The 23,400-nt window shown below is 36.3% G+C and overlaps 1 protein-coding gene across 5 annotated transcripts in view; it reads right to left on the bottom strand.

Annotated features, from left to right (window-relative positions):
- The window catches only part of CCDC171 (coiled-coil domain containing 171), a 153,702-nt gene that overhangs the window by 119,131 nt on the left and 11,171 nt on the right, over positions 1 to 23,400 (bottom strand). For all 5 annotated transcript variants that reach the window (XM_063320553.1, XM_063320554.1, XM_063320550.1 and 2 more), the window contains exons 4-8: positions 22,551 to 22,725; positions 21,533 to 21,714; positions 17,115 to 17,261; positions 6,134 to 6,226; positions 4,601 to 4,761 (exon numbers count right to left, since the gene is read on the bottom strand). In XM_063320553.1, the coding sequence (XP_063176623.1) occupies positions 4,601 to 4,761; positions 6,134 to 6,226; positions 17,115 to 17,261; positions 21,533 to 21,714; positions 22,551 to 22,725 (758 nt within the window). The remainder of the gene's footprint in view (positions 1 to 4,600; positions 4,762 to 6,133; positions 6,227 to 17,114; positions 17,262 to 21,532; positions 21,715 to 22,550; positions 22,726 to 23,400) is intronic.

A 23,400-nucleotide genomic window follows, 5' to 3' on the forward strand; every position in this document is an offset into this window, starting at 1 on the left:
AAATCATGGCTTAAAAGAAAAAGCCAAGCTCCTGACGTTGTCTGGAGTCCAAGGACCACGGCCTTCAAAGGTAAGTAGATCAAAGGCTCTTGTATTCTCTCTGAAGGGATCCCGTGAAAGCTATCACTGATATTCACCAATGTTACTGACACTTGTATGCTTCAAAGACTAGAAAAGGCACAGGAAACAGACAAGGCAGTACACGCCCACCCCATGTAATTTCTTCAAGGGAACTGAGTATATCGATGTCCATCTGAGATAAAGCTTGACCTTCACTACCTATCTTTATTGAGGTCTGGAAATTTAGGTGTCTGGACTAACAAAATTGTAAGGATAGCCTGTTTCTGTTTCTTCAGGCTCAATTAACAAAACCACTAACTGTTTAACTGTGTTAACTTTCATGGAAAGGTTTGCATTCTCTGAAATCACAGAAGATAACTTGTTTTCAAAAAGCTCAGTTGGCAAAAACTGCTAGGAGTAATTGCCTGAATCAGCTGATGATTGCAAATAGCGAAAAGTACTGTTTGGATATTAGACAAAGTCTATTCTGATAACCAATTAATACACAGAACAGGTGCTTAAAGTAGGCACAAATTATTTTTTGTACTAAAAAGAACCTACCAAAATAAGTCAAATCTGCTTTCCTGGGAAGAAGCGTTGAACAGAATTATCCAGCTTAGAGGAAAAGGGAAAGGCTGTTTAAGTTTCTTGTTGCATTTTAGTAACACAAATACTTACTTCTGTGTAAGCATCCATATCAAAATCTCTAATGCAACTGGTACTATAACTGTAAGAACTGTATTTCCTAGTCTTAGCCACAACAAATACAAATATTCAGGTACTTCCTACAGCAATTCCAGACAAAGAAATGTAGTTCCTAAAAAACACCTTGTCTTTTTTTTTTTTAGGATAAGGTTTTTGTTTAAGAGTTGTTCCCATTTTTCCAAAAGGTAATTTTTGTGGACCAGAACCACCGTAAACACAAAAAAACCTTGCTTCTCAAAGAAATAGCTTCATACATCTAGATAAAAGATTCTCACAAGGAACAAAACATTATTGAATGCCTCAATGTAATTCAATATGTAACCATTATCCTTATGCTGGTCTGAATAATCTAATACAGACAAGTATCTTTAAGAGCCCCTCAAAGACTTAGTTGGAAAATTACTACTTACGATTTTCACAATTTTTAACTAAAATGACTAATTTAAAATTTAAAAAGCAGATCTCGTGGTAAAACTCATAAAGTTCTAATGGTTTGGAAAATTCCTAAACGGACGTTTAAGCTACCATTTAAAATGCTTCTAATTAGTTTACACTTTATTATCATCCCTTAATTCTCAGAATGTATTCATACTAATAATAGAATGATACAGGCCTTAAAGACTCACATCTCTGTCACTAACTTAGTGGAGTGTAAACTGCAATTTCTAAGTGTTTCAAAAAAATACAGCGTTGTTGAAAGAGCACTCACATTCAACACCTAAAGGGATAGTGGAGCTCCACATGGTAACAATTGGACAGCATTATTCCATGTGCAGGCAGTACTCCACTTAAGAGAGTGGAGTACTTCTTGAGAAAAAAGGGTTTTGCTCATCTGAGAAACTAGAATGAAATGCTCTGACAAACTCTGTTTGTTAAGGAAATGTAAGTGCACATGCAGAACACTTCAGGGGACTGGGGTCTAGTGTCATGAAATCAAGCAACCAAGATTGTTCTAAAAAATGCGAGGAACTCATATATTTTATGACCTTTCTGTGGGGCCATGAGGAACCTTCACGAGAAGATCTTGTACTGAGAATTATTACTGAGCACGGATATCTAAGATAAAACATCTTGCAGCAATGTGAAAACAATAATTTGCTAAAATAGAGAGAAGTACTTGAGAGAACAGTTGTGATGAAAGTTAAAAGGAACTGAAGATAGACAAATAAAAGCATTAAAATGCCAGACATACTAGAAATCCTGAAAATCAAATTGTTTTAGCAACGTGTAACTCCCAATGTAAAGCATTAACACTCCTTTCAGGACCTAGTATGTTTGTATGATGTGTGGTTTACATTTTTGGTGCATGTGTAGCACTTATATATGTTATCGTATTTTTAAATTTCATTTATGCAGAATTCATGACTCCACAATTATTTCACATCAAATAATAAAATCAGAATAGGCAATCTGCTATACTTTTAACCCTTTTTTTGTGACTACATCAAAGTTGAACATGTCCCGTGTGTTCAGACTCACATTCCTTTTCTAGAGAGCTATAAAGATAAAAAACAGTGCAGTTCTGCATTTCAAAAGTTAACTACTTTCAAAAGTCATAGATGTAATTTCTATAAGTCTATTAACTCCCCAGATGGACTGTCTGCACCCTTAAATTTGACAGTGTCTGTGGTTCAATAATCTCACTACCCTGAACTTCAGAAACAAAAGCTACAGGTCAGATGCACTTTTTTCTCCAAGAATGCAAGATGCAGATACGAGAACGGACAAGAGCTGCTTGTACAATTCAAGGACTAGTTTTTGAGACCGGACAGAAATAACAGGAGAAAAATTCCCGAAACTTACAGAAGGAAGGATTAAATGGTATCTGGAGATTCTTGGAAAGTTAAGCTCCCTGAATGATTACAGAAAGTCATGCTGTGGTAGCCATGTTGCCAAGACAGAAGAAATTTTTTAAAACGAAAACTACTCCAGCTTAATAGGCATTAACCAAAAAAAACTAAAAAAGCCCCGTGTGTCACTTGAGGATGATGAATTTGGCTGTTCTAACCTCAAATACCAAGATGTACCGTGGAATATTAGACCTTGGAAGGACTGAAGAAATGGTCCAAGAATAAGCACTGGAAGAACAACAGTTCAAGAAAACTTTTATGTCCGAAGAAAAGAGAAAGATTTCATCTGTAACATGAATTTCCCGTATTTTCTGGACCACTCAAATATGGAAACCTACCAGAAAAAAAGCCAACAAACCCAAACCAAACCATATTCTCTGTAAGAATACAAAGTTACATGCAAGCAAAACTCATACAGTGAGAAGTAGCTTGTTACGTAAAACTACTAATCTGATCCAAGAGCCATTCCTCCAAACAAGGCTGTTTTGAACACAAAGGAGCTTTTGTAAAACAAAACAACAAAAACCAAATCAAATGTGAAATCCACGGTACAGGCCTTCTCCAGTTCAACGAAAGGCAAAGAACTTGGTATTAGTTTAGTGCCATGTATGTTGCTACCATAGAACTCATGCTCAAAGCAAAAACAACCAGGCAGGATGAGATTACAGTTTAACTGATATTATTTTAGGACCATAGAGAATCTTGAAATACACTTATTCAGTTTCCTATCTGTGAAGACTGCAGTATTCCTGAAGCATCCCATTAGATTAGTACCATAATGTACTTCACATGTTTTTACAGATTTTTAACATAAAAATTATTTCCTTTGCTTTGAGAAAAAAGCTTTAATTTTGACTCTGGTTTACCTAAATGCACATTCTTACATTCAGATTTCTTTTGGCCTTATTTTAATGACGAGCTACAAGGTGTTTTTAATACAGCACAGGTTTCAACTATGTAACTAAAAACATCTCTATAGCCATGCATGTAGAAAGACTCCCTCAGGCCCACAAACTCGTAGCAAAACCAGTTTCTTTTTGTTCTCCACTATTGCTTGTGTGAGTAAGTCAACATAAATATCTACGTGTACAGACACAATCCTAGACTGAAAGAAATGCCACCTTTGTCCTTTTCCAGCCCATTCTACTAGCTTGAGGCTCTTCCCACACCTCCACTGTGCACTCCCCATGTTAAGTCTTCTTAAACCTCCTCTTTCACGAAACTTCACCTGCTACCATCCCTTATTTCACCTGCTCCTCAGTTCTGTGTCTTCCAACACCATTCTTCTTCCTGATATTTTGTCACTGCAACATACACTTGATTCAGCCAGGGAAGAAGGCTCAGTACTGTGCAACCCATATCTGCCTGGGGAATATAACAAAGCCATTCTTCCAAAAACCATCTGACAGACACAGTAGACTGTGCTGAGCAGGAAAGGAATCCCAAGTAATTTCATCTGCTCTCACACACTTGACCCCTTTTCCTATTTTTCGTTACCAAGTTAAAACTTTTCACAATTATTCAAGAGCTGAAAACAAAGATTATCCACTATAAATTATACACACCTTCTAGACAGAAGTCTTAAAGATTCACCTAGCTCCCTGAAGTAAAAAGTAATGTTTTCATAATAATGTAAGTGTATACAGAAAATATAAACCTGTTATAAACCTGCTACATATATTTTCCTACACTCCTCCCAAACACTACTGGAGACAGGATCCTATCATAGCTATTATTTTCAACATCTTTGCTTTGGCAAATAATCTATAACAGATCAATTATTTTCTCTACCTACCCATAATATGTATGATTATTGACATGGACCTGTTATTAACGGAATATCAGGTTCTTAACCTTGGCTTGGTTTGTCTAACTGCATCAGATTGTATTGCCTTCTAGTGACTGAAAACTATAAAGAATGTAAACTTTAAGTGGTACGCAAGCTGTCTACTACCATTTTACAATGAGTTTAAAAGGTAACTTACATATTGAGTTTTTCCAAGGTCTCTTGGGCACTGTGTTTTTCTCTCTCATATGCATTTTCTACCTCTTTGAACTCTTTCTTGATCATTTCTAAATCCGAAAGAGCTTCTGCTTGGCTGGCTTTTTCCACCTGCAAAGCTCCTTCAAGGTCTCGAATTCTTAACTACCAAGTGATTAGAAAGCAATTAAAGCAAGTTAGGAAAAACTATCATGATTTTAACACTGTTCTATGTTCTGTTCTGCTTTACAGGTAACTATATTCTATTACTGCTAAGTGGAACTACATACACAGAAAGCATTAAACACTTATAAAAACATATTAATACATGCAGTTCAAAACGGAGACAAATAGGTATGCTGATCAAAAGCACCTTTTATTCTCCTTTGGTGCTGTCTGGATTTTTCCTTTTTCAGTTATTACTGAAGTTTTCCAGGGGAATTCTATTTTTTAAGTAGACTCATGAAGTGTGGGATTAACAGTAAAAGTTACACTTCCACTCAGCACAAAGCACACTTGAAACTTGCTCACATATATGAACAAGGAAGAAAACCTTACCAGTCACTCACCCATAAAAGATAAGTCTCTAACTTTAAGGAACATTACCCTTCCAGTTCCTTTGTATGTTGTAAAAGTAGAGAAAGGAAATTAAGAAAACTAAATCTTTCCTCTCTACTAGTTTAATTGTCACTTTAAAAAATCCAAGTGCCTGTACATAGAGAAGATCATGCAAGTAAGAGAATAACTGACTGAAGACTGTCAATACTTATTTCTGTTACTCATAAAATAAGGAAAAAAAATACCAAAATTCTTCTTTTTTTTTTTTTGCTTAGTTTTTCAAAAATCCAGTGTGAATGGCTTGTTAGCAAGTATATGATTACTAACCAATCCTCATCTAGCTTTTTCTTACATGCTTTTTAAAATAAACCATAACTGCCTTACTGGGTCAAACCTCGTGTGCTGCAGTTTAATAATACAAAGATTTAATATTCAAGTATATATACACTACGTTTTTTCATATAATCAATCTTTACTAGTAACTGCAGATATCATAACTTTGTTTGAAGATGAAATGTGCTTTGAATAACTATATTTGGAACTGCAGTTTCAGAATGCATTAAGCTCTCTCTCCTGAGGAAGTTGGATGTATGCACTGTATCTCAAAAAATCTCTAAGTGCCCATTCAAAACATACAGGGCAGGATATTTAAACAGTAGTATAGTGTTTAACCATTGTGAAACACTTCCTTTCCCCCCACTGTTCAAATGCTAGTGGGAATTCTCAAATTTGCAAATGTGACATTTTATTTTATTATTTATTCTAATAACTTTAATGTTCTCTGAAAAGCAGATCTTTTTCTATTCTCTCCTTTTATATATTAGCTGTTACAATTTTGACACTTGTTGCAAAAAAAACCTATTCATTGTTTTCACTGAAGGAAGTATGTGGTCTTATACATTTTTGGCAGATTTTATCTGTAAAACATCATCAACTGCTTTACTGTAAACTTCTACAAATTATTTAACAAAAAGTTTACCTGAATGATCTCTGAATTGAATTTAGATTCCAAATGTGCTGCTCTCTCTGCTTCAATGTTTTCTTCCAGTTTCTTTATTCTCACTGTAGCTGCCTAAAAGTACATTTTGAAAAAATTTCAGTCCGGAGAGACTGTAAACATGACACAAAGACTATTCTATTCACTCAGCATCTTAGGATTCCATACACCAACCCAATGTATCTGAGATACTTCTACTTTGGAACTGTGAGAACTCACACCAAGAAATACATATAAAAATATTTTTTACATATCTAGAATATTAAAATATTATTTTCTATTTACTTAAAGAAATTGATGTAGCATTATGTTATTGCTGCATTTTTTACAATCAGGAAAACTGCAGCTGGAGTCAGAAAGCAGAAAGACCAAACTAAATATTCTACCTATTCCCTTACTGTTTGCCTTTTCACTAAGGCTGTCACCTGAGGCAACATAACCACAACCTGTATGTTCCCAAGTACAATGTAGTATCGATACTCTACCTACAATTTCAGTGACGAGACAGATGAAGCACAGAGGAAACCCAGAATTCCTCAAAAATACATTAGCTTTGGCACCTAATTTCCAATTAAGGCACCCAGAATTGATTGCTTTGCAGCCCTGAACTAGACATAGTTTCCCTACAAGAAAAATCTGTAAACTCTGTAACGTTTTAAAGCACTAACCTGGTAATTTTTAATGCTGTGTTCCTTGACCTTTGACTATTCTGTTATGGTTTTGTCCAGCAATTATCAGGATACTCATCATCTCTTTTAACAAATACCATGACTACTTTAGTCAGTTACGATACATCATTACACAGAAGAACACCTGTACATGCATGTGTAGCTTGAGCAAAATGTGATTCTCCGAATTAAACCGTTGCATCTTTCTTATCCACTCTTACAACATTTAGAAAAGCCCAAAAATGCAAATGACTATGCTAAGAATCTACTTGGAAACTTGGACTGCCTACAAAAAGTTGAAGTAGTAGTCTATAGTTTTACTGAACTTTTTTTTTAAGTGATCCAAGCTGAAAAAAATTCTTTCAAGTTACAATAAACACAAAAGCAATCACCAGATACGTATGTCCAGATAAAGGCCTGGACACAGAATTTCATCCAGAAAACTATTTTTACCAAAAGCAGTAACTAAAGATCTGCTATAATGGAAATTCACATGCAATTTTAACTACATTGTTTTCTATCAAATTCTTTTCACTTTGACTGACAACTGAATTTAAAAGAAAAATTCATTCCAAAATATCTCTTGGCTTCAAGTTAAATCAGGGAGATGAAGAAAAAGGAATTAATATTAAAAAGTCATTTAACATAACACATTTAAGGTTATATAAATACAATCAAAGTTATTGATCTTGGAAAAGTAAAACAAAGTAGCAAGTATGTGAGACTGCATCTTCAGCTCTGAACATTTAAAAGAAGAGAGATAAACATTAACAGACATTAAAATAAAAGCTCTTGGCAATAAATTTAAACTTTGTTTGTATAATCACACACACAAAAGGAAAGACCTCTGAAACCGATGTCCATGGAAGGCCTACTAAAGAGAAAAGCAGCAATAGCACAGAGCTTACCCAAGTCTACTCCACAGTAAGGTCTGTCAAAAGTTTTAAACTTTGCCTTTTCCCAGGCGTTTTATCTACTTAACATACTTAACACAAAAATTCACAAATCCTGCACAAACACTACCACTGTACTTCCCTATTGCTTAAATTATTCTCAAAAATAGCTTGATTTAGACTCTTAACAGTATTATTCCTTCCAACATTAGCTCCTACTCCCCTTTGCCCTTAATGGAGAATTAGCAAACTACCTCCTGCTTCAGTTTGGAAGGACTCCGTAGCATCCTCCAACAGGTCAACATCTGTCAACAGGATGTTTTTACACAAGAATACTGCCAGCCTAGTAAAAGTAGTCAGTGAGCAATAAATATAACTGATGTGGATTTCATTTCTTTTTTAATTACATTTTAAAAGTCAGCCTGAAAATAATTCTATTTTAAGTCTGAGAGAAAAATAAAGGAAACAGTGAGGAAGGTACTTATCACAACATTTAGAGTGGGAAACTTAATTTTTAAAAAATAAAATGAAGAAATAGAAACTTCATTGAGAATATTTCACTGCATACCCTCAAGAGCAAAAATGCTTTTCTGTCTTTGGCTGGTTTGTTCAAGCATCTAGTCTCATAGCAAACACTGAAATGAAAAAAGGAAAAAAAAAAGTGACTCTGCAAGTACAGTTTTTAGGCATAACTTACTAATTCACAAGCTCTGCATTTGACTTCTAAGTCTTATTTCCTGAGCACCTGCCCAAGTAAACTATGCCTTCACCTCAGCGTTTCTTCAGCTGAAACAAGAGATGCAAGACACTATAAAACGGTTAACCTATCCACTCAAATGGAGCCCCCTGTAAGGGTTAGATTTCATCAGTCCCAAGAAGAAAAATAAAATCAGAAAGAATAAATAACAGCTTGAGTGAGGGCATCTGCAAGAAAGAAAAATTGGAGAAATGACATTCTTCCAAACAGAGTACATAGGTATCAGTTCTTGGTATCGTTCTTTAAAAGTAGAGTCTATCGCCTTGAGCCAACATGATGGACACTAACTGCAATGACAAGAGACACATTTGAAAAGAAACACAAACTCCCAGAATTATAGAAAATTCAGTCCTAAGAAAATTCTGGGACAATGAGGGAAGAGAGGCAGGAGCAAGCAGACACCTGTAAGAAGTACCAACACATGACTCTTCTGCTGTCTGAAGTAAGAGCAATTCCATTTAAATCCAGACATATTTGCAGATGGTTCATTTGCTTGAGTTGTCACAAGTCACTGAAGAATTAACTTGTAGAATTAGCATGCCTATAAAAAGAGAAGCACAAGGAAAAATAGTGTTTCAGCTGAGACTCCTGATGATCTCTGGAATGTGACAAACAGGCTCCTGTCCAAGCAGGAGAGTGTGTCTAGCCTACTGTAAAAGAGGTATGAACCGTAGGCACCAACTGAAGAAGAGCTAGATGTACCTGACAGGTATCCAATGGAAAGTATTCAAATAGGTTCAAGACAGTACACACAGCAAAATTTAAATAGAAACTAGAAATCAAAATATCTGTTTGACAGATAAATATCATCTTACATCTCATATAAAGGCATGACAAAATTGACTTGTTCAAAACGGGTTTCTTCACTAGGCTAGAAATCTCAACCCCCTCTTCTTGATTACACAGCTCATCTTCTTCTAGAGTTTGATTCTTTAAAGCTCTGCTTCATGCCAGTAGTTTGTTACAATTTTGATTTTTAAAACCTTCACTGGACCTTCAGAAAACCAAGACCTAGGAAGAGAAATAAAATGTGTTTTCATTCAAGACAAGTCACTGTCAGGGATCTGACAGAAACTGCCACTAATTTTTTGTATTGGTAGAAAAATATTAAGAGTGAACTATGTTCTCCTCAAAAGTCTCCATAAGATTACTCATGTAAATCTTAACCTTAACTGACCAGTATAAGCAGCTGTCTTATCCAGAAGAGACTTAGATGTTTAAAAGAGCTTGCAGAAAAATTGCATGTGTAAATTGAGGAAGCCATGCAGATGCTGTCTGTCTCTGGTAGAGCAATGAATATTCTTTTTCCTAGGTTCTATGACTTGATTGCTGAAGCTTATGGTTCACCAACAAATCAGATGCCACCAAATCAGTGGGAAATTAGTGGGAAAATGAAAACTTCATGACAGACATCTAACCAGCCATTAGCACACAAGCCTTGCTAAGCAACACAGGGTTTTTAAATATAAAGAAATTCAGATTTGCTCAGACTGCTCTAAGGAAAAGAATCTTAGAATTGCTGTTTATCTAAGTACTCATAAGCCATAGAAGTTACACCTGGATTCCAAGCTGAGCCTGAAGTTTTATTTGGGAAGAACACAGCTGCAAAAAAAAACATTGTGTAGAAAATCTTGCCTATTTTGATACTAAAGGTTCAAACAGGCTCTATTGATACTTATACACACTTCCCTTCACACTCTGTAAGGGAAAGAAAGAAATCTCAGGGATGAATCTAACCTATAAAAACAATACTAACAATTCCAAAAGGAGAAATGGGATGAGGAGAGGAGGTTTGTGTCCCTGTCTGACAAACAGAAAGACACCAGTACCAGAATCCTGCAAACCTCTTTGAATCAGATGAAACGTGAGAATCAGTATCCTTACTGAACCATACGTGTCCAGAAACTTTACACAAGGCCTGTCTAGAAAGAAGTGTGAGAACAAGTTATAGAGAAAGGTTGCAGGCTACAGACATCCAGACCACAGTCTCTGAACTGGGAGTCAAATGGGAATACTTTCTGGTTTAGCTTGGAAAGCTTCTCATCAGGTCGAAGTCCCAAAGATCAACCTCAAAGATGGATCCAAAAAGATGGTTCTCCAGTGGTTACAAAGTGTTTGCTTATCCAACATTGAAAACATCAGTTATTCACAACAGAATTCAGTCACTTGTTATTTCCACGTGCACCTAATCGGATACATGAAGGCAGACATCTTAAGTAAGATACCACACACAAACTCATTGAATCTCCAAAATTTCCTTAGGTATTCAAGCCAAGTCAATTTCAGTCTTAAAGAACAAAAATATTAGGGATCTGTTTCCAAGACAGCACAGGCAGAATTGTGACTTTTGAGAAACAGCAAATAAAGTGACTAAGAAAAGTTCAGTGCTGGCCTTAGAACTTGTGGGCAACCATCCTTTATGGTTACTCTAATCCCTTAAAGTTCAGTCATTTTTTCCAGTGTCCTGTTGCATGTCAATGCTAATGTGGTTTCTAGGAGACATTTCCTGCATGCTAAGTTTGCAATACTATTTTCCAAACTGGCCTTCATGGCTTCCACTTTTCTCAGCCCCTCACACTTGCTCTAAGCACTGCAATATTTGCGATTACTGGGGCACTCCACACTAAAAAAGTCATTCGGTATCCTACATTTGTGCAACGCCACAGTCATAAAAATGCAATTGTTTGACATATGCATTTACATCAAAGTACCCTTTATCGGATAAGCAACAAAGAAAACAATAAAAAAAAGAAAGCTTAGATACATTAATTTCTCTTCTCTGCTTCTATTTAGACTGCATCTGCAAGATTTTTCCGCTTCTCTCTACTAACAAGTTGTCAGGATACTTACACTTCCCCATGGCTGAGGTCCAATCCCTACACGAAAGGCTCAGCCAAGATAAAGTTTTAAGTGAAGAGGACACACAGGTACCTCATATATGAATCATCAGCAACCCACTCTGTGTGTTTCCGTGTTCAGATTCTTACTTCTTCCTACTTTAAAGCACTTCCCTATAACTCATAACACAAATCAGGAGGTTAGGTCGAAAAACACGTAGTTGGGAGATGTGCTGACCACTTCCACCTAGTGTTAGAAATGCTGATGCTTCTTGATCATGGTAAGGTGGAGCCACCTCCTGTTCGGATAATAAACAGCCTTTTAGTAACTATAAAGCTACTTAACTACAAACAATTCTTAACCACTGAAGTAAACGTTCTTTCAGCTTGACCCAGTGTAGTCAACCCTCACTATAAACATTTCCTGTATAGGAAGTCTAGAGTAACATGTCTCATTGACAGAAGAGCCGGACTCGACCTGAACAACATTGGATAAACAATTAAACTGGCATGGGGGCTACAAGACAAGTCATAGGGTTGGCTTTAGGTTAAAAATAAAAAAATAATAATAAAAAAAAAAGTAAAAACAACTAGGACTGCTAAGCTGAGAGTTTGGTTGCCTCTGGATAAAGTCCAAGTCCATTCCAACTGCAACTGAGTTGCAGTTGCCAAACCCATCTGAACTGCTCTCCCTTTCTACAGAACCTTGAGGGGAAAAAGATGCCTCTTTTCGTTCTTATGCTCAGTAGGTGGTAAACCCCTTACCAGTACATGAACTGACACTGTTACTTTATACATGCACATAGACAAAATTAACACTTGACTTGGCACTAACTCCTGGTGAGGGCTACATAAGACAGTATTCAAACAACTTTGGTCTGATAGTGAGGTAAGAGTGAACAGCCTTCAAACTGGACTGGAATAATACGATGACATAGGAGATGGTAAAGAAGAAACTCCCCTCAGAGGGCAAGTCCATTATGTCAGTGAGCTTGCCACCAGAGAAACGTGAACTTTGGAGCCACCGCAGCAATACCATTATGAAAAGTGCAGTACTTAGAGTATATACAAGACAGTCACAGTAGCTAGAATTCCTACCTGCCAGCTGTGCATTGTGGAGACACTAGAAAGCAGAGGATTAAGTAGGGGTAAGCCATCAAGAACTGTGTAGTCATAGAAAACAAGAAGTAGTTTAAAGTTTAACCAGTAGCACTGTGAACTGGCTGAGGAATGTGTCGTCTCTCACATTGCTTGGAGCTTTTTCAAGCCTTTCTTATGAGAACTATAACTTACCTACCACTGCAGCTCATGATGAAATTAACAACAAGAAAAAAAAAAAACAACAAAAACAGGTCTGTGGGTTTAGGGGCTTTGTTTTGTTTATAGCTGGGACCTAAATTTCACATTTCACTGACTTAGATACAGTCAGAAATTCGTTACACCCACAGCCTTAAACTATTGCCATGTACATGTACCTTCTGCAAATATAGAGATGGACCATCACTCTAGTCTTCTTTGCAGTCATCTCCCCATCATAGAAGCATTACCAAGCTAATACAAGATGACACATTTAGCAGGACATGAAAAGGTCAATATACTTACAGGCAGGGAAGCAGGAAAGGCAATGTGAAAGCTAAGGGAACAGTCTTTAAATGGTAACTCAAAGCATCTGAAACATGGTAACATACTCAGTCTCAGAAATAAAATTGACCAAGTTATGGGACATTTTTCAGGCCTCATGAGAAAGGCTTAAAAACTCTGAGAGGCCTTGAGCTCCAGCTTACTAACGGTTGGCAGCCTCAAACACATAAACTAAACAATAGAAAATCACTACATTTCTGTGAACAAGACAAAGACTTTGGAATTTATGAACTAATAATTCTGTTTCTCATGGTAAAATCCACATTCCCCTTTCCTCCGCTGTTTGTCAAACAGCTTTCCCACCCAGCTTTTTGGCAGCTAGACACATCACAAGGAACACTATTTTTACATACAAATTGCTCTATATTTCCCAAGAAATCATCTTTCCAGAGCAATGAAGCTAAAGGCTAAAATAAAAGACGCTGGTTCTAGGAAACTGATTATCATAAATTCTAGTATCCTGGTAAGCTCGATACAAATACACCAAGAATTTGTTTGACTACTGAATCTTGGGCTAAAGAGGCAGAATGATAAGGTTCCCAATCTAAATTTTTCTGGTGCAGTATGTGTTCAACTTCAGAAAGACTCCATGTCCTTGCAGTGGTACACCACATTGGTATCACTGCAAACTGCAAAGCTATCAGGTTAGACACTGTACCAACATCTATCTTTCAACTGAAGAGTCCACAGAAACTCGCCGTTATCCTTTCTCTTCATTTCTCATTCCAAAACTAGAAATGCCTTCTTTTAGACCATGTTCAGAATAATGACTGGAGGATAAAACCAGACTGATTTTAGAAAAAAAAAAGGGGGAGGGGGGAAGACTTTTTTCACCTTCCTTTCTTTATAACATAGTCTATTAGATATAATTCTTCATAAACATGCCATTGTATAAAAAGAAAACGATTATAAATTTATCATTTCCTTTCATTACTAAAACACAAATATTTTCCCATGGATTTCTCCCTTATGTCCAGCAGAGGGTAGTAAAGGAACAGCTTTATAGAAAAGTTCATACTCATTGCATATCAAGAAGTAGTGTATAACAAAAGATTGTAAGATTGCCCTTTAATTAGAATTACCCTACCCTTCACACAAATCACCTTAAGAAGTTTGCCATCATCATCAAGAACTTAGGTACATATTTTCTAACCAAATGCCCATTAACAGAAGGTACTCTGCATCGAAACTGAAATCACACGTGTCTCCTATGTCCATCTTTCCACAAAAACCAAATTTCAACCTGTAAGTCAAAAATTTCACACAGAGCGATAAAGAAATATAGGGCTATTTCATGAAAAAACGTAAAGTGTTCTGTCTGGGTGTACTACATTAAGGCTTCTATATCTGAATGGAATTCCACCTCAAATACTGACATCATAGGCAAAATTAAGAGTTGTATTTAACCACAGCTGAAAGAACAGGACTGGTTATCAGAAATTTACCGACATTTCTAACATGGGTAATACTTATTCCCATACTTTGAGGAGTTTTAAATTGACAGCTAAAACATCACAGAACTATGTGAGAGTAATACCAGATGGGCAGAAACACTAAGAGACTCTGGCACGTTGGCATATAGTGAAAACTACTGCCCAGGCATCAGTTCCCTTCTTTAACGCCTCTTCCACACTATAGGGGAAGAATCTGGCAACTAAGAATATGATCCACAGAAAATAGCATGCTAGTGAAGCAGCAGTAAGGCAGAGAGGAGGAAATTATACTGACAGCCTGTGTTTAAATCACAACAATCTCCAGGTTTCACAGAAGCACTTCTTTCTACTTGGGAGCACTGCATTTTAGAAGGGCATAGTCCTTTCTTTCAAACACAATTAGAAGGGAAGATTGTGCTCATTTCCCCTCCTTTATGTAACAAGTCAGTCCTTGAACACTCCCCCATTTCCTTACAGCCTCCAAGACCAAAGCTCCAATAACTGAGTACAGACTGAAGAACTGCTTATGTGGTCCCTTTGGTTGATGTCTTTACACTCTGTTTCAGCATGAAGGACAGACGATACCTCTGGCTGATTGAGCTCCAGAAGGTAAGAGAGGAAGAGGAATGACAAATTTATAAATCAAAGAATGGTTGCAATTACATTCCACACACTGTTAATACTAAACTGTTCATTGGTATGTAAGAGGAGAGAATTGTAGGTGACACAACTTAAAATACATTTTATTAACTTGAATTTTGAACTTCAGAAGCCCTGCAGCCTTTCATGACCATAGAAAAGGCAGAACAAATTTTACTCCACAGATTACTGGTACCTTGTAAGATGCAGATGATGCTGCTGTCACAAACTCTGGAGTTTAAGTCCATTAACTAGTACGAAGTCTACAGTAACCAACACTGTCTACAGTGATTAATATTGAAAGCTTAAAATACCTAGTGTTTTTGCTTCTTAAAGAATAGATATTTTCAGAGATGCTCATTATTTATTCTCTCTTTCAATTCAAGTATAGAATGGGTAAGTTATCCCTGTAGGCTCTTTCAGACACTTACACACATGCAATTTGCTTTTGAGATGGTAAAGTGAGATGCAAGCTGATTAAAGCGTATGCACTGCAGTCTAACTTAAACTTTATTTTTTAACTCACAGGGACTTGTGCTAATTTTAATTTGCTTAAACTTTCAAATGCAAGAGGTTTCACCACATACTTTCCTTAATCACTGCTTAAAAACTATACTTACAAGTACCATAAGATTGATTTTTCTGACATCTGAATACATTGTTTTCTCACAACATTATTAAGAGATTCAATAAGTTAAAAGAATTCAATAAAAATGAAGCAGCAATGAAAATATCTTAGCTGATTGTGGTTAATAGATAGTATTCCCTAATAATACACATTATATTATACATTTTCAAGGAAGTGAGTGCTTCCTTTTCAAATTTATAGATGGTGAGTACACCCAATCAAAATATTTAGTAAGATAAATAATTTGCTGCCTTGCTCCTCCCCCTTTCAGCCCATGATTCCTATGTTAATATATTAAAAGCCATGAAATCACAAAAAAAAGTCCTTGTTAAAGCAAAAATCTTTGTTTTCAAAAGGGCTATTGGAACTTCACCGTACACAGCACTTTCCAACTGAAGATAATTCTGGCTAGACCAGTATGTGCAGCTCACAATACCTGACAATAGATTTCCTGTAGATCTCTTTCAGGGCACAAAAGTCTACCTTGTTGGTCAATAAGTCAGTGTTTTTAGTTGATGAGCTTTGATCTTCCCTGTAGGAACTTTCTTTTGTACTTCGTCTTTAATGCGGGGCTCTACCTACCTCACAATCAATGCTTTAACACTTCTTTTGCCTTTAAGGGAAAAATAACAAACACAGCTGAAAACTGTATGTCACTTATTCCTTTAAGGGCTCCCAGTATCCTGCAAGTGCCTATTCTTTAAAATTCATTGCAGAAAATATTTAGAGATGCTGTTGGTAGAAAACTTACATCAGGATAAAGAATCATCCAGCCACTATGCCCTTCTGCAGTGGCAAATGTTCTACCAAGAAAGTCTTGGTCCAGACTATACATATGGATAACATAGTTACTACAAAGTCTATCAGTAGACAAAAAAAATGTTGAAACTTCGGAGAGAGCTAGCAGTTTAGTAAGAGAAGCACATTTACAAGACTTTAGTCTTAAAGACTTGGGATTTCTCAGAAACGGATGTCACTCAACAGACAGGCAAACTAAAACTACCTGAAGCACTTAAGTCTATACAGGAAGAGGCTGCCATAACACCACTGTGATCTTCCAGTATGCTATTCTCTCTACCTAGCACATCTGTTGACTTTCTCAACTCTAGTAGATTTTCCATTGCAAATTCAGTAATTCTCAAAATCCGTTCTTAAACTGAAGAGATAGGAAAACAGACAAATTAAGAAGTTAGGGAAAATACACAAATTTCCTAAAGTAAAGGTAGCCTTGTTTTCACACTCACATAAACCTTTTCCCATCTGCTGTTCAAACACCAGTCTCAAGTTAGGCACAAAGTTTAAGTGGCATTTGACAGTTCAGCCTTTTCTGCAAAACAGATGTTCAACATTTTGTTAATCCAGTACATAGAATTGACAGCCTAACTGGGAGGTTCCATCCCTCAAAAATGAAAATCCTCAGAGTGTCAGTGCTTGTTGAGACTAATAGCAATAGACAAAAATCCTTACTTCAAGTTCTTTCTTAAGCCGCTCCTCTCGTTCGGCACTGTATTCAAGCTCATTGGCCTGGCGCCTCAGCAGCTCAGTACAGCCATTGTGTTCCACCTCCACATCTTTCATTTTCTTGCGTATATTTTGCAGTATATTATTCTGCTCCTAGAAAAAATAAAGCATTAAGATAAAGTATTATAGTAAAGAGTTCATAGAATAATACTTTATGAACGGAGACTGTATTAGAACAGTTCATTATGATCTAACACGTTAGCACATGTCAACAGAACCATTTAACCAACAGCAGACATGTTCTTTACTCGCCACATGGTAAAATGTCTTGGTTCAAAAATCACTATGAACATGACCTTCTTTGGTAATACTAAAATTAGAGCCAATTCCCCATAGGAAATCTTACTCTCTAAAGCGTACAAGGCTGCTCTTCCCATCTCTTCTCTCTCCCAGCTCAATGGCAAAGATGGAGAGGGAAACAGTTAAGTGCATTTGACGAAGTGATACACAGGAACAGAAGTTCTATTTTGTTATGGTTTTGATTGTTAGAACTCAAAATCAAAACAGACATTTTTAGAAACAGTTACTCCCATAGACTAAATAATCTTCATTTCTGCTATTCTGAGAAAGACTTCCTTCTGTCTAGAAACTAAATTACTTTAAAAAATTATCTACATGAACCACAAAGTTCTCAGTAGAATAAAATAACCAAACTGTTCCCCACTTCAATTTCTGCGTTCAGAAGCTGAACCGAGCTACAGGCTGGGATAATTACTAACACTGCAGGGCTCACCAGCTCTGTGGAGTCACTGCTACAAAATCCACATTCACACCATACCAGGCTCAGAGGAAAGTAGCCAAATAATGAACCCGCAGTAGTCTAGCGCATACTTAAGCTGGAGATCACAGAAGTCTCAAAAAGAACAGCTTTGGTCTAGTGGACAGGAATACACTCTTCCATAACTAGCACCAGAAACAAGATATAAATCCAGTGATTTAGTTTGGAGACCAAATCTGTTAAAATTACTTTCTGTGCAAAACACAGAAAGATTACACTAAGTCCTCCTGTTCATTTATTCCTATTCAACATCATGGCAAGAGACATTTTGTGGAAATAAACCAGTTGGTCTGCAAATTCTGCTATTACTCTTACATTACATAATCTCGTTCCTAGAAATTACTGATCATAAAGCATCTGTAGAGCACGGAGGAGGATGAGGAGGAGGAGAAAATTAATTATTCATACAGAATGATTCTTCAGAAGACTGAAGTCTGACAGAACCATGTTTATACATGACGATCAAAGAAATACTAGTCTTTTCCAGAGTTTGGAAAACGATTTTTAGAAGTTACTCCAGATTGAAGGTAGAACGCTTTGGCCACTCAAACATGACAATAAGGGAATCACGGCTCTTCTACAGTGCTAACTGTTACCAATTAGTAACTAAAAAAGTAAGTTTATTTCCTCTTTTCTTTCATGCAGAGGCACTATGGCACGATTTTTTGGCATCCTCTGAAAAGACAACAAGGAGTGTGCATGTGAAACACATGTGAAGAAAAAAATGGAAACCTCAGTAAATCAAAATATTGCAAAAATAGTATACCTGGATATGGACTAAATTTAAGGTAATCCTCTAACTTTGCCTGTCATATCAAGCCAATGCAGAGGTTTCTTCCCATCAGTATGCTAAAAAAAATTTTACAACTACTCCCACTCACTCCACACTGGAAAGATACAGAGGTATTTATCTGAAAGATATATCTGAAGAGATATTAACAAAAGTGAACTGGGAAAAGCACTACATAGTTTGCTGGAAAACACTACATCAAGACTTAAAATCATTTTATACTGGAAATGTAGTTAACATTAATCAGACTAAAATTGACATGAATACATCAAGCTTATTATACAATAACATATATATTTTTATATATATAATTATACAAAAATATATATAATGTATATAATTATACAATAATATATATATTATATACAATATATATAAGAATATATATATTCTTATACAGAATCTTAAAGAAGTCTTCAAACTTTTCAGACTTGGTATGAAACCATGCAAGATTATCCCAGCAACCACCTGCACTTAGAAGGTTCAAAGAGAAACATCCTTCCCCATGTAAAAAAAATAAATATATATATCTATGTGTGTGTGTGTATACCGGCATATCATATACACACTTACTATATATATCTGCTTATGAAAAACATGGCTAATTTTTTTTTTAAAAAGTATATAAACAACACGATTTCACAAGTAATCTACAGCAAAACTGAGTGCTTCTGTGAAGGAGTATTATATGCTGACTAACCACAAGGTGATGCTATTGCACTTAGTATTGAACTCCAGCATCTTTTATTATGAAGCAGCTGGCACGCTAAGCACACTCAATAGACTACACTGCAAGCCTGTTAGAAAGCAGAGAAGATTACTTTCCCTCTGTAGCTTAGAGACACATTTCAGTAGGTTAAGCTGACTTCATTTCCACGTCTATCTGAGCATTTTCATGGCCAAGCTCAGAATTACAGTTCATGAAGTGCAGCTTTTCCAATCAGGATTTGCGTATGTGCCTAGAATCTCATACCTATGTACATATTAAGACCAAAATTAAATCCAGTTTATCTAGCTTTCATTTCATAACTCCAAATAACTATAAAAGTATTTAAAACAGGCCTGTAAATACACAATGTAAAAGACTGGAACACATTTGAAGTCGTAATTTATAAACCCAGATCCCTCTGACATTTATCTGCCAAGTTTAAATCAATCAAGCCTTCAAGCAACAACTAAGGCAGTCAAGTCCATATTTAATATTTATTCATGTATTCAAGTATTGAAAGCAGGTTAGGATTTGACACCTAGTAGTGAACTGCGTTTACCTTATGAATTAACAATTTTCTAGCTTTAATACATTTACCAACCAAACACCTGTCTCTGTAGATCACCTTTACTTCCAAATACACATCCATTGACAGAGAACAAAATGTCCCAAGCAATCCACTGCTCTTTTTGATCTGAGGCCAAACATCACTTGAGAGAGTATACCCCTCCAACATTGCTCTTTTTATACGGTATTAAACGCAGTGAATATGCCTGCCACAAAACACTGCATAGAACAGAAGGTAAGTGCATTCCAAATCCTCCTCAACCTAACTCAGCCTACTGTTAGCCAGAACACGAGACAAAACTCCACCCTTAGCCTGCTTTATCTGGCAACTTAAAAAAGAAAACTGCATCTAAAAATAGGTTTCTTCATAGCCTATACCTAACCTTACTTTTTTAAGCATGGACTTTGAAGGAAAACTTAATCATGTTTCTGTTGATTTGAGAAGGACCTCAGGGTGTCACTTGTCAATCAACTGATGTGGTTTTCTCTGAAACTCTCTAAACCCTCTCCTTCCTTGGCTTTCTTTTTTTTTTTCTTTTTTTTTTTTACACTACTATTCCTTTACGGTTTTCCTAACTGTTCCTTCAAAGCACTGTTCAACATATCCACAAGACTACTAGGGAGAGGGGAGAGGAAGGAACTCCCTTTTTTTCCTTCGTTCAGAGAAAATCCAGTTTAGTGGGATCCTTCTCCACCATTAGGGCTCCTGGTCATTAAGATACCAACAAAGTGCAAGTCCTTTTGCAGCCCATGCACAGAAACACTACGTATCCATGCACAACCTGACTTCTTCTTCAGGTCTCATTATTGCACCGCTCTTTCCAGATCTTGTGTTCAAACAAGCAGCTGAGAAGTCAGTACACAGTACTTTTGGAATACATGAAATTAAGTGTTTCTCCCTGCCCTGTTTTTTTTTAGAGCTGCTCCTACAGGTGCCATATAGAATCTGACCAACAGCACCACAACATAGTACAACAGGTAGGTTTGCTGCCAGAACCTGGCTATCAAGCTGCCAGACAAGGATTGTTTTGTGTCATTTGGGAAGGCTGTTTGGCACTGTCCCAGGCTTGGAGCTGACCGGGTGGAAAGAAAGCAGGGCTAATTTCCTACTGCTTGATCAATGGCCGGACCAACTGAAACAAGTCTGCCACATCTTAAAGGGAGCTATAATAGAAAACATGAATATAAAAAATAGAAGAAGTCTTGCTGAATAAAAGAAATTTAATCTTAGTAGCCATAGGTTCTCTGCATACGTCATGCATATGAGTAAATGGCCATTAGCCTTAACAGCGCCTCTGTGCTACATGTCTTTAAAAGCATAAAGGATAACTGTAGCTGAATATATTGTCGATTTTCCTCAGATGGTATTATCGCATTGCTGAGATATAAGGCAATTCAATTGTCAATTAAAAAGAAAAAAAAAAAAACAAAACAGAAAAACCCCAACCCACCACACGCTTTGCAACTAAAAAGTTGCAGACATCATCTCATGCAACTTCCCAACTATTAAAACATCATACCTGCAAAACACTTTCTAGTTTGGTTCTTTCCTTAAGAAGCAATTCATATTCACTGTTGCAAGTTCTGCGGATATCATCCTTCTCACTTGCAAGTCTTTGCTGTTGTTCCTTCCACTTCTGCTGAGCGATAAGAAATGTCTTCTCAGTCTCTGCAACCTTCTGCTGAAGTTTTTCATTCAATACTATTGTTTACAGAAAAAGAGAAAGAAAGAAAGAAAGAAAGAAGACAAGTGACACTGCAAAGCATGTTCAGAAAAAAATGTATAATGATTGTGTGTATTGCGATATGCTGTGGAACACTGAAACAGTAACACTTCCAGCACTGGAGAGCACCACCTTCACTACACAAAGAAACAATCAAATTTCGTGTTCCTATTGCATCTTTCACACAAGAACACACATAATTTAAAATAGGTAAAATCTTCCCTTCCACATACTACTGTCACAACATAAACATTCCATTACCTATAACAAGAGAAACAAGAATGAGGAGAAGATGAGAAGAAACCAGACATAAGCACTGGAAAACACAAAACCTTTGAAAAGATGAAAGAAAGAAGCAGTATGATGAGAAATCCTGGAAAAAAGTTGTTGGAAATAGTGCAAACAAATGAACAGGAGTGGACTTTTTCTTTTCTTTTCTTTTTTTTTTTTTTCCCTGAAATGGAAAAGGAAGAACTGCTGGACGTAGTGATAACCAGGATGTGGATAGCCACCATGATTACAATTCTCTACAAGGACAGCAATGAAAGAGGGAATAACAGAAGGTAAAAGGTAAGAGGAAATAGGGTTGATAGGTTTAGCAGGTTGGTTTTAACTCACACATGAGACAGCAAGAGTTTTGTAAACTTTTATGAGTTTACAAAAGCACAGGAGTAAGAGACAGGAAAGATAAGAGAGATCCAAGGAAAAAAAAAACCTTACCTAGAAAATTTAACTAAGTCACTGCTGCTCACTTACCTTCCTGACTTGGAACTGACTTAGCCTTTATTTTGTGTTTGCTTTTTTTGAAACTTACCTTGCAGTTCCACAAATTTGTTTTTTGCATCACTTAACTCCTCTTCTGCAGCATACATTTTCAGGCGAGCATCTTTTCTGGCAATTGCCAGTTCATATTCGAGACTTTGTCGAACAGCCTCTCCTTTCTCAATTTCTGACCGTAATTTGACTATCTGGCTTTCATAGTTGGACAGCTAGAAAATAAATTTGTTTCAGAAAACTGGCAACAATGCTCCCTTGAAAAAATGCAAGATGTTACAGAGTATTTTTAAAAGACATTTTGAATTGCGTTTACAGTTGCCTTCTAATTCCACTTGAATTTGAAATATAGTCTTGCAAATGCACATTTATGCAGATTTTAAGTACTTCTACTTCTTTTTATGCAAACTATTCCTATTCCTAGATTAATTTCATGTACCTTAAACATAGCCTTCCATTCTTCCAAAAATACACTACCTTAAAAAAATAAAAGTCATAATTATGTCATCTTCCTGCACCTCAAAGGAAAAAACACAGCAACAGAAACATTATGTTCCACAGGCAATTTTCTGGTAACTTTCTGTAAATTTAACACTTCGAAAAAAAAGTCATGTTGTGATACTAGACTATCAAATATCTAATAACTCACAAGTATATGTATGAACATAAAATTCAGTCCAATAATGTTCAGTAGTCAAACAGAATGCTATTAAATTTAACAGACAACAAACTAAGAACAGAAAATGTTTCTAAAAGAGATCTTATCCAGATTAAGAAACATAGTCCAGTCACTGCTGCCAAAAACTGCGTCCAGAAAATGAAGTTCAAGCTATTTCAACACAAGAAAGTGTAAGAGTAAAATACGTATTTCTTCAGAACATCTACAAAGT

The sequence above is a fragment of the Chroicocephalus ridibundus genome, chromosome Z, assembly GCF_963924245.1.
Source record: "Chroicocephalus ridibundus chromosome Z, bChrRid1.1, whole genome shotgun sequence".
In the NCBI taxonomy this organism is placed as follows: Eukaryota; Metazoa; Chordata; class Aves; order Charadriiformes; family Laridae; genus Chroicocephalus; species Chroicocephalus ridibundus.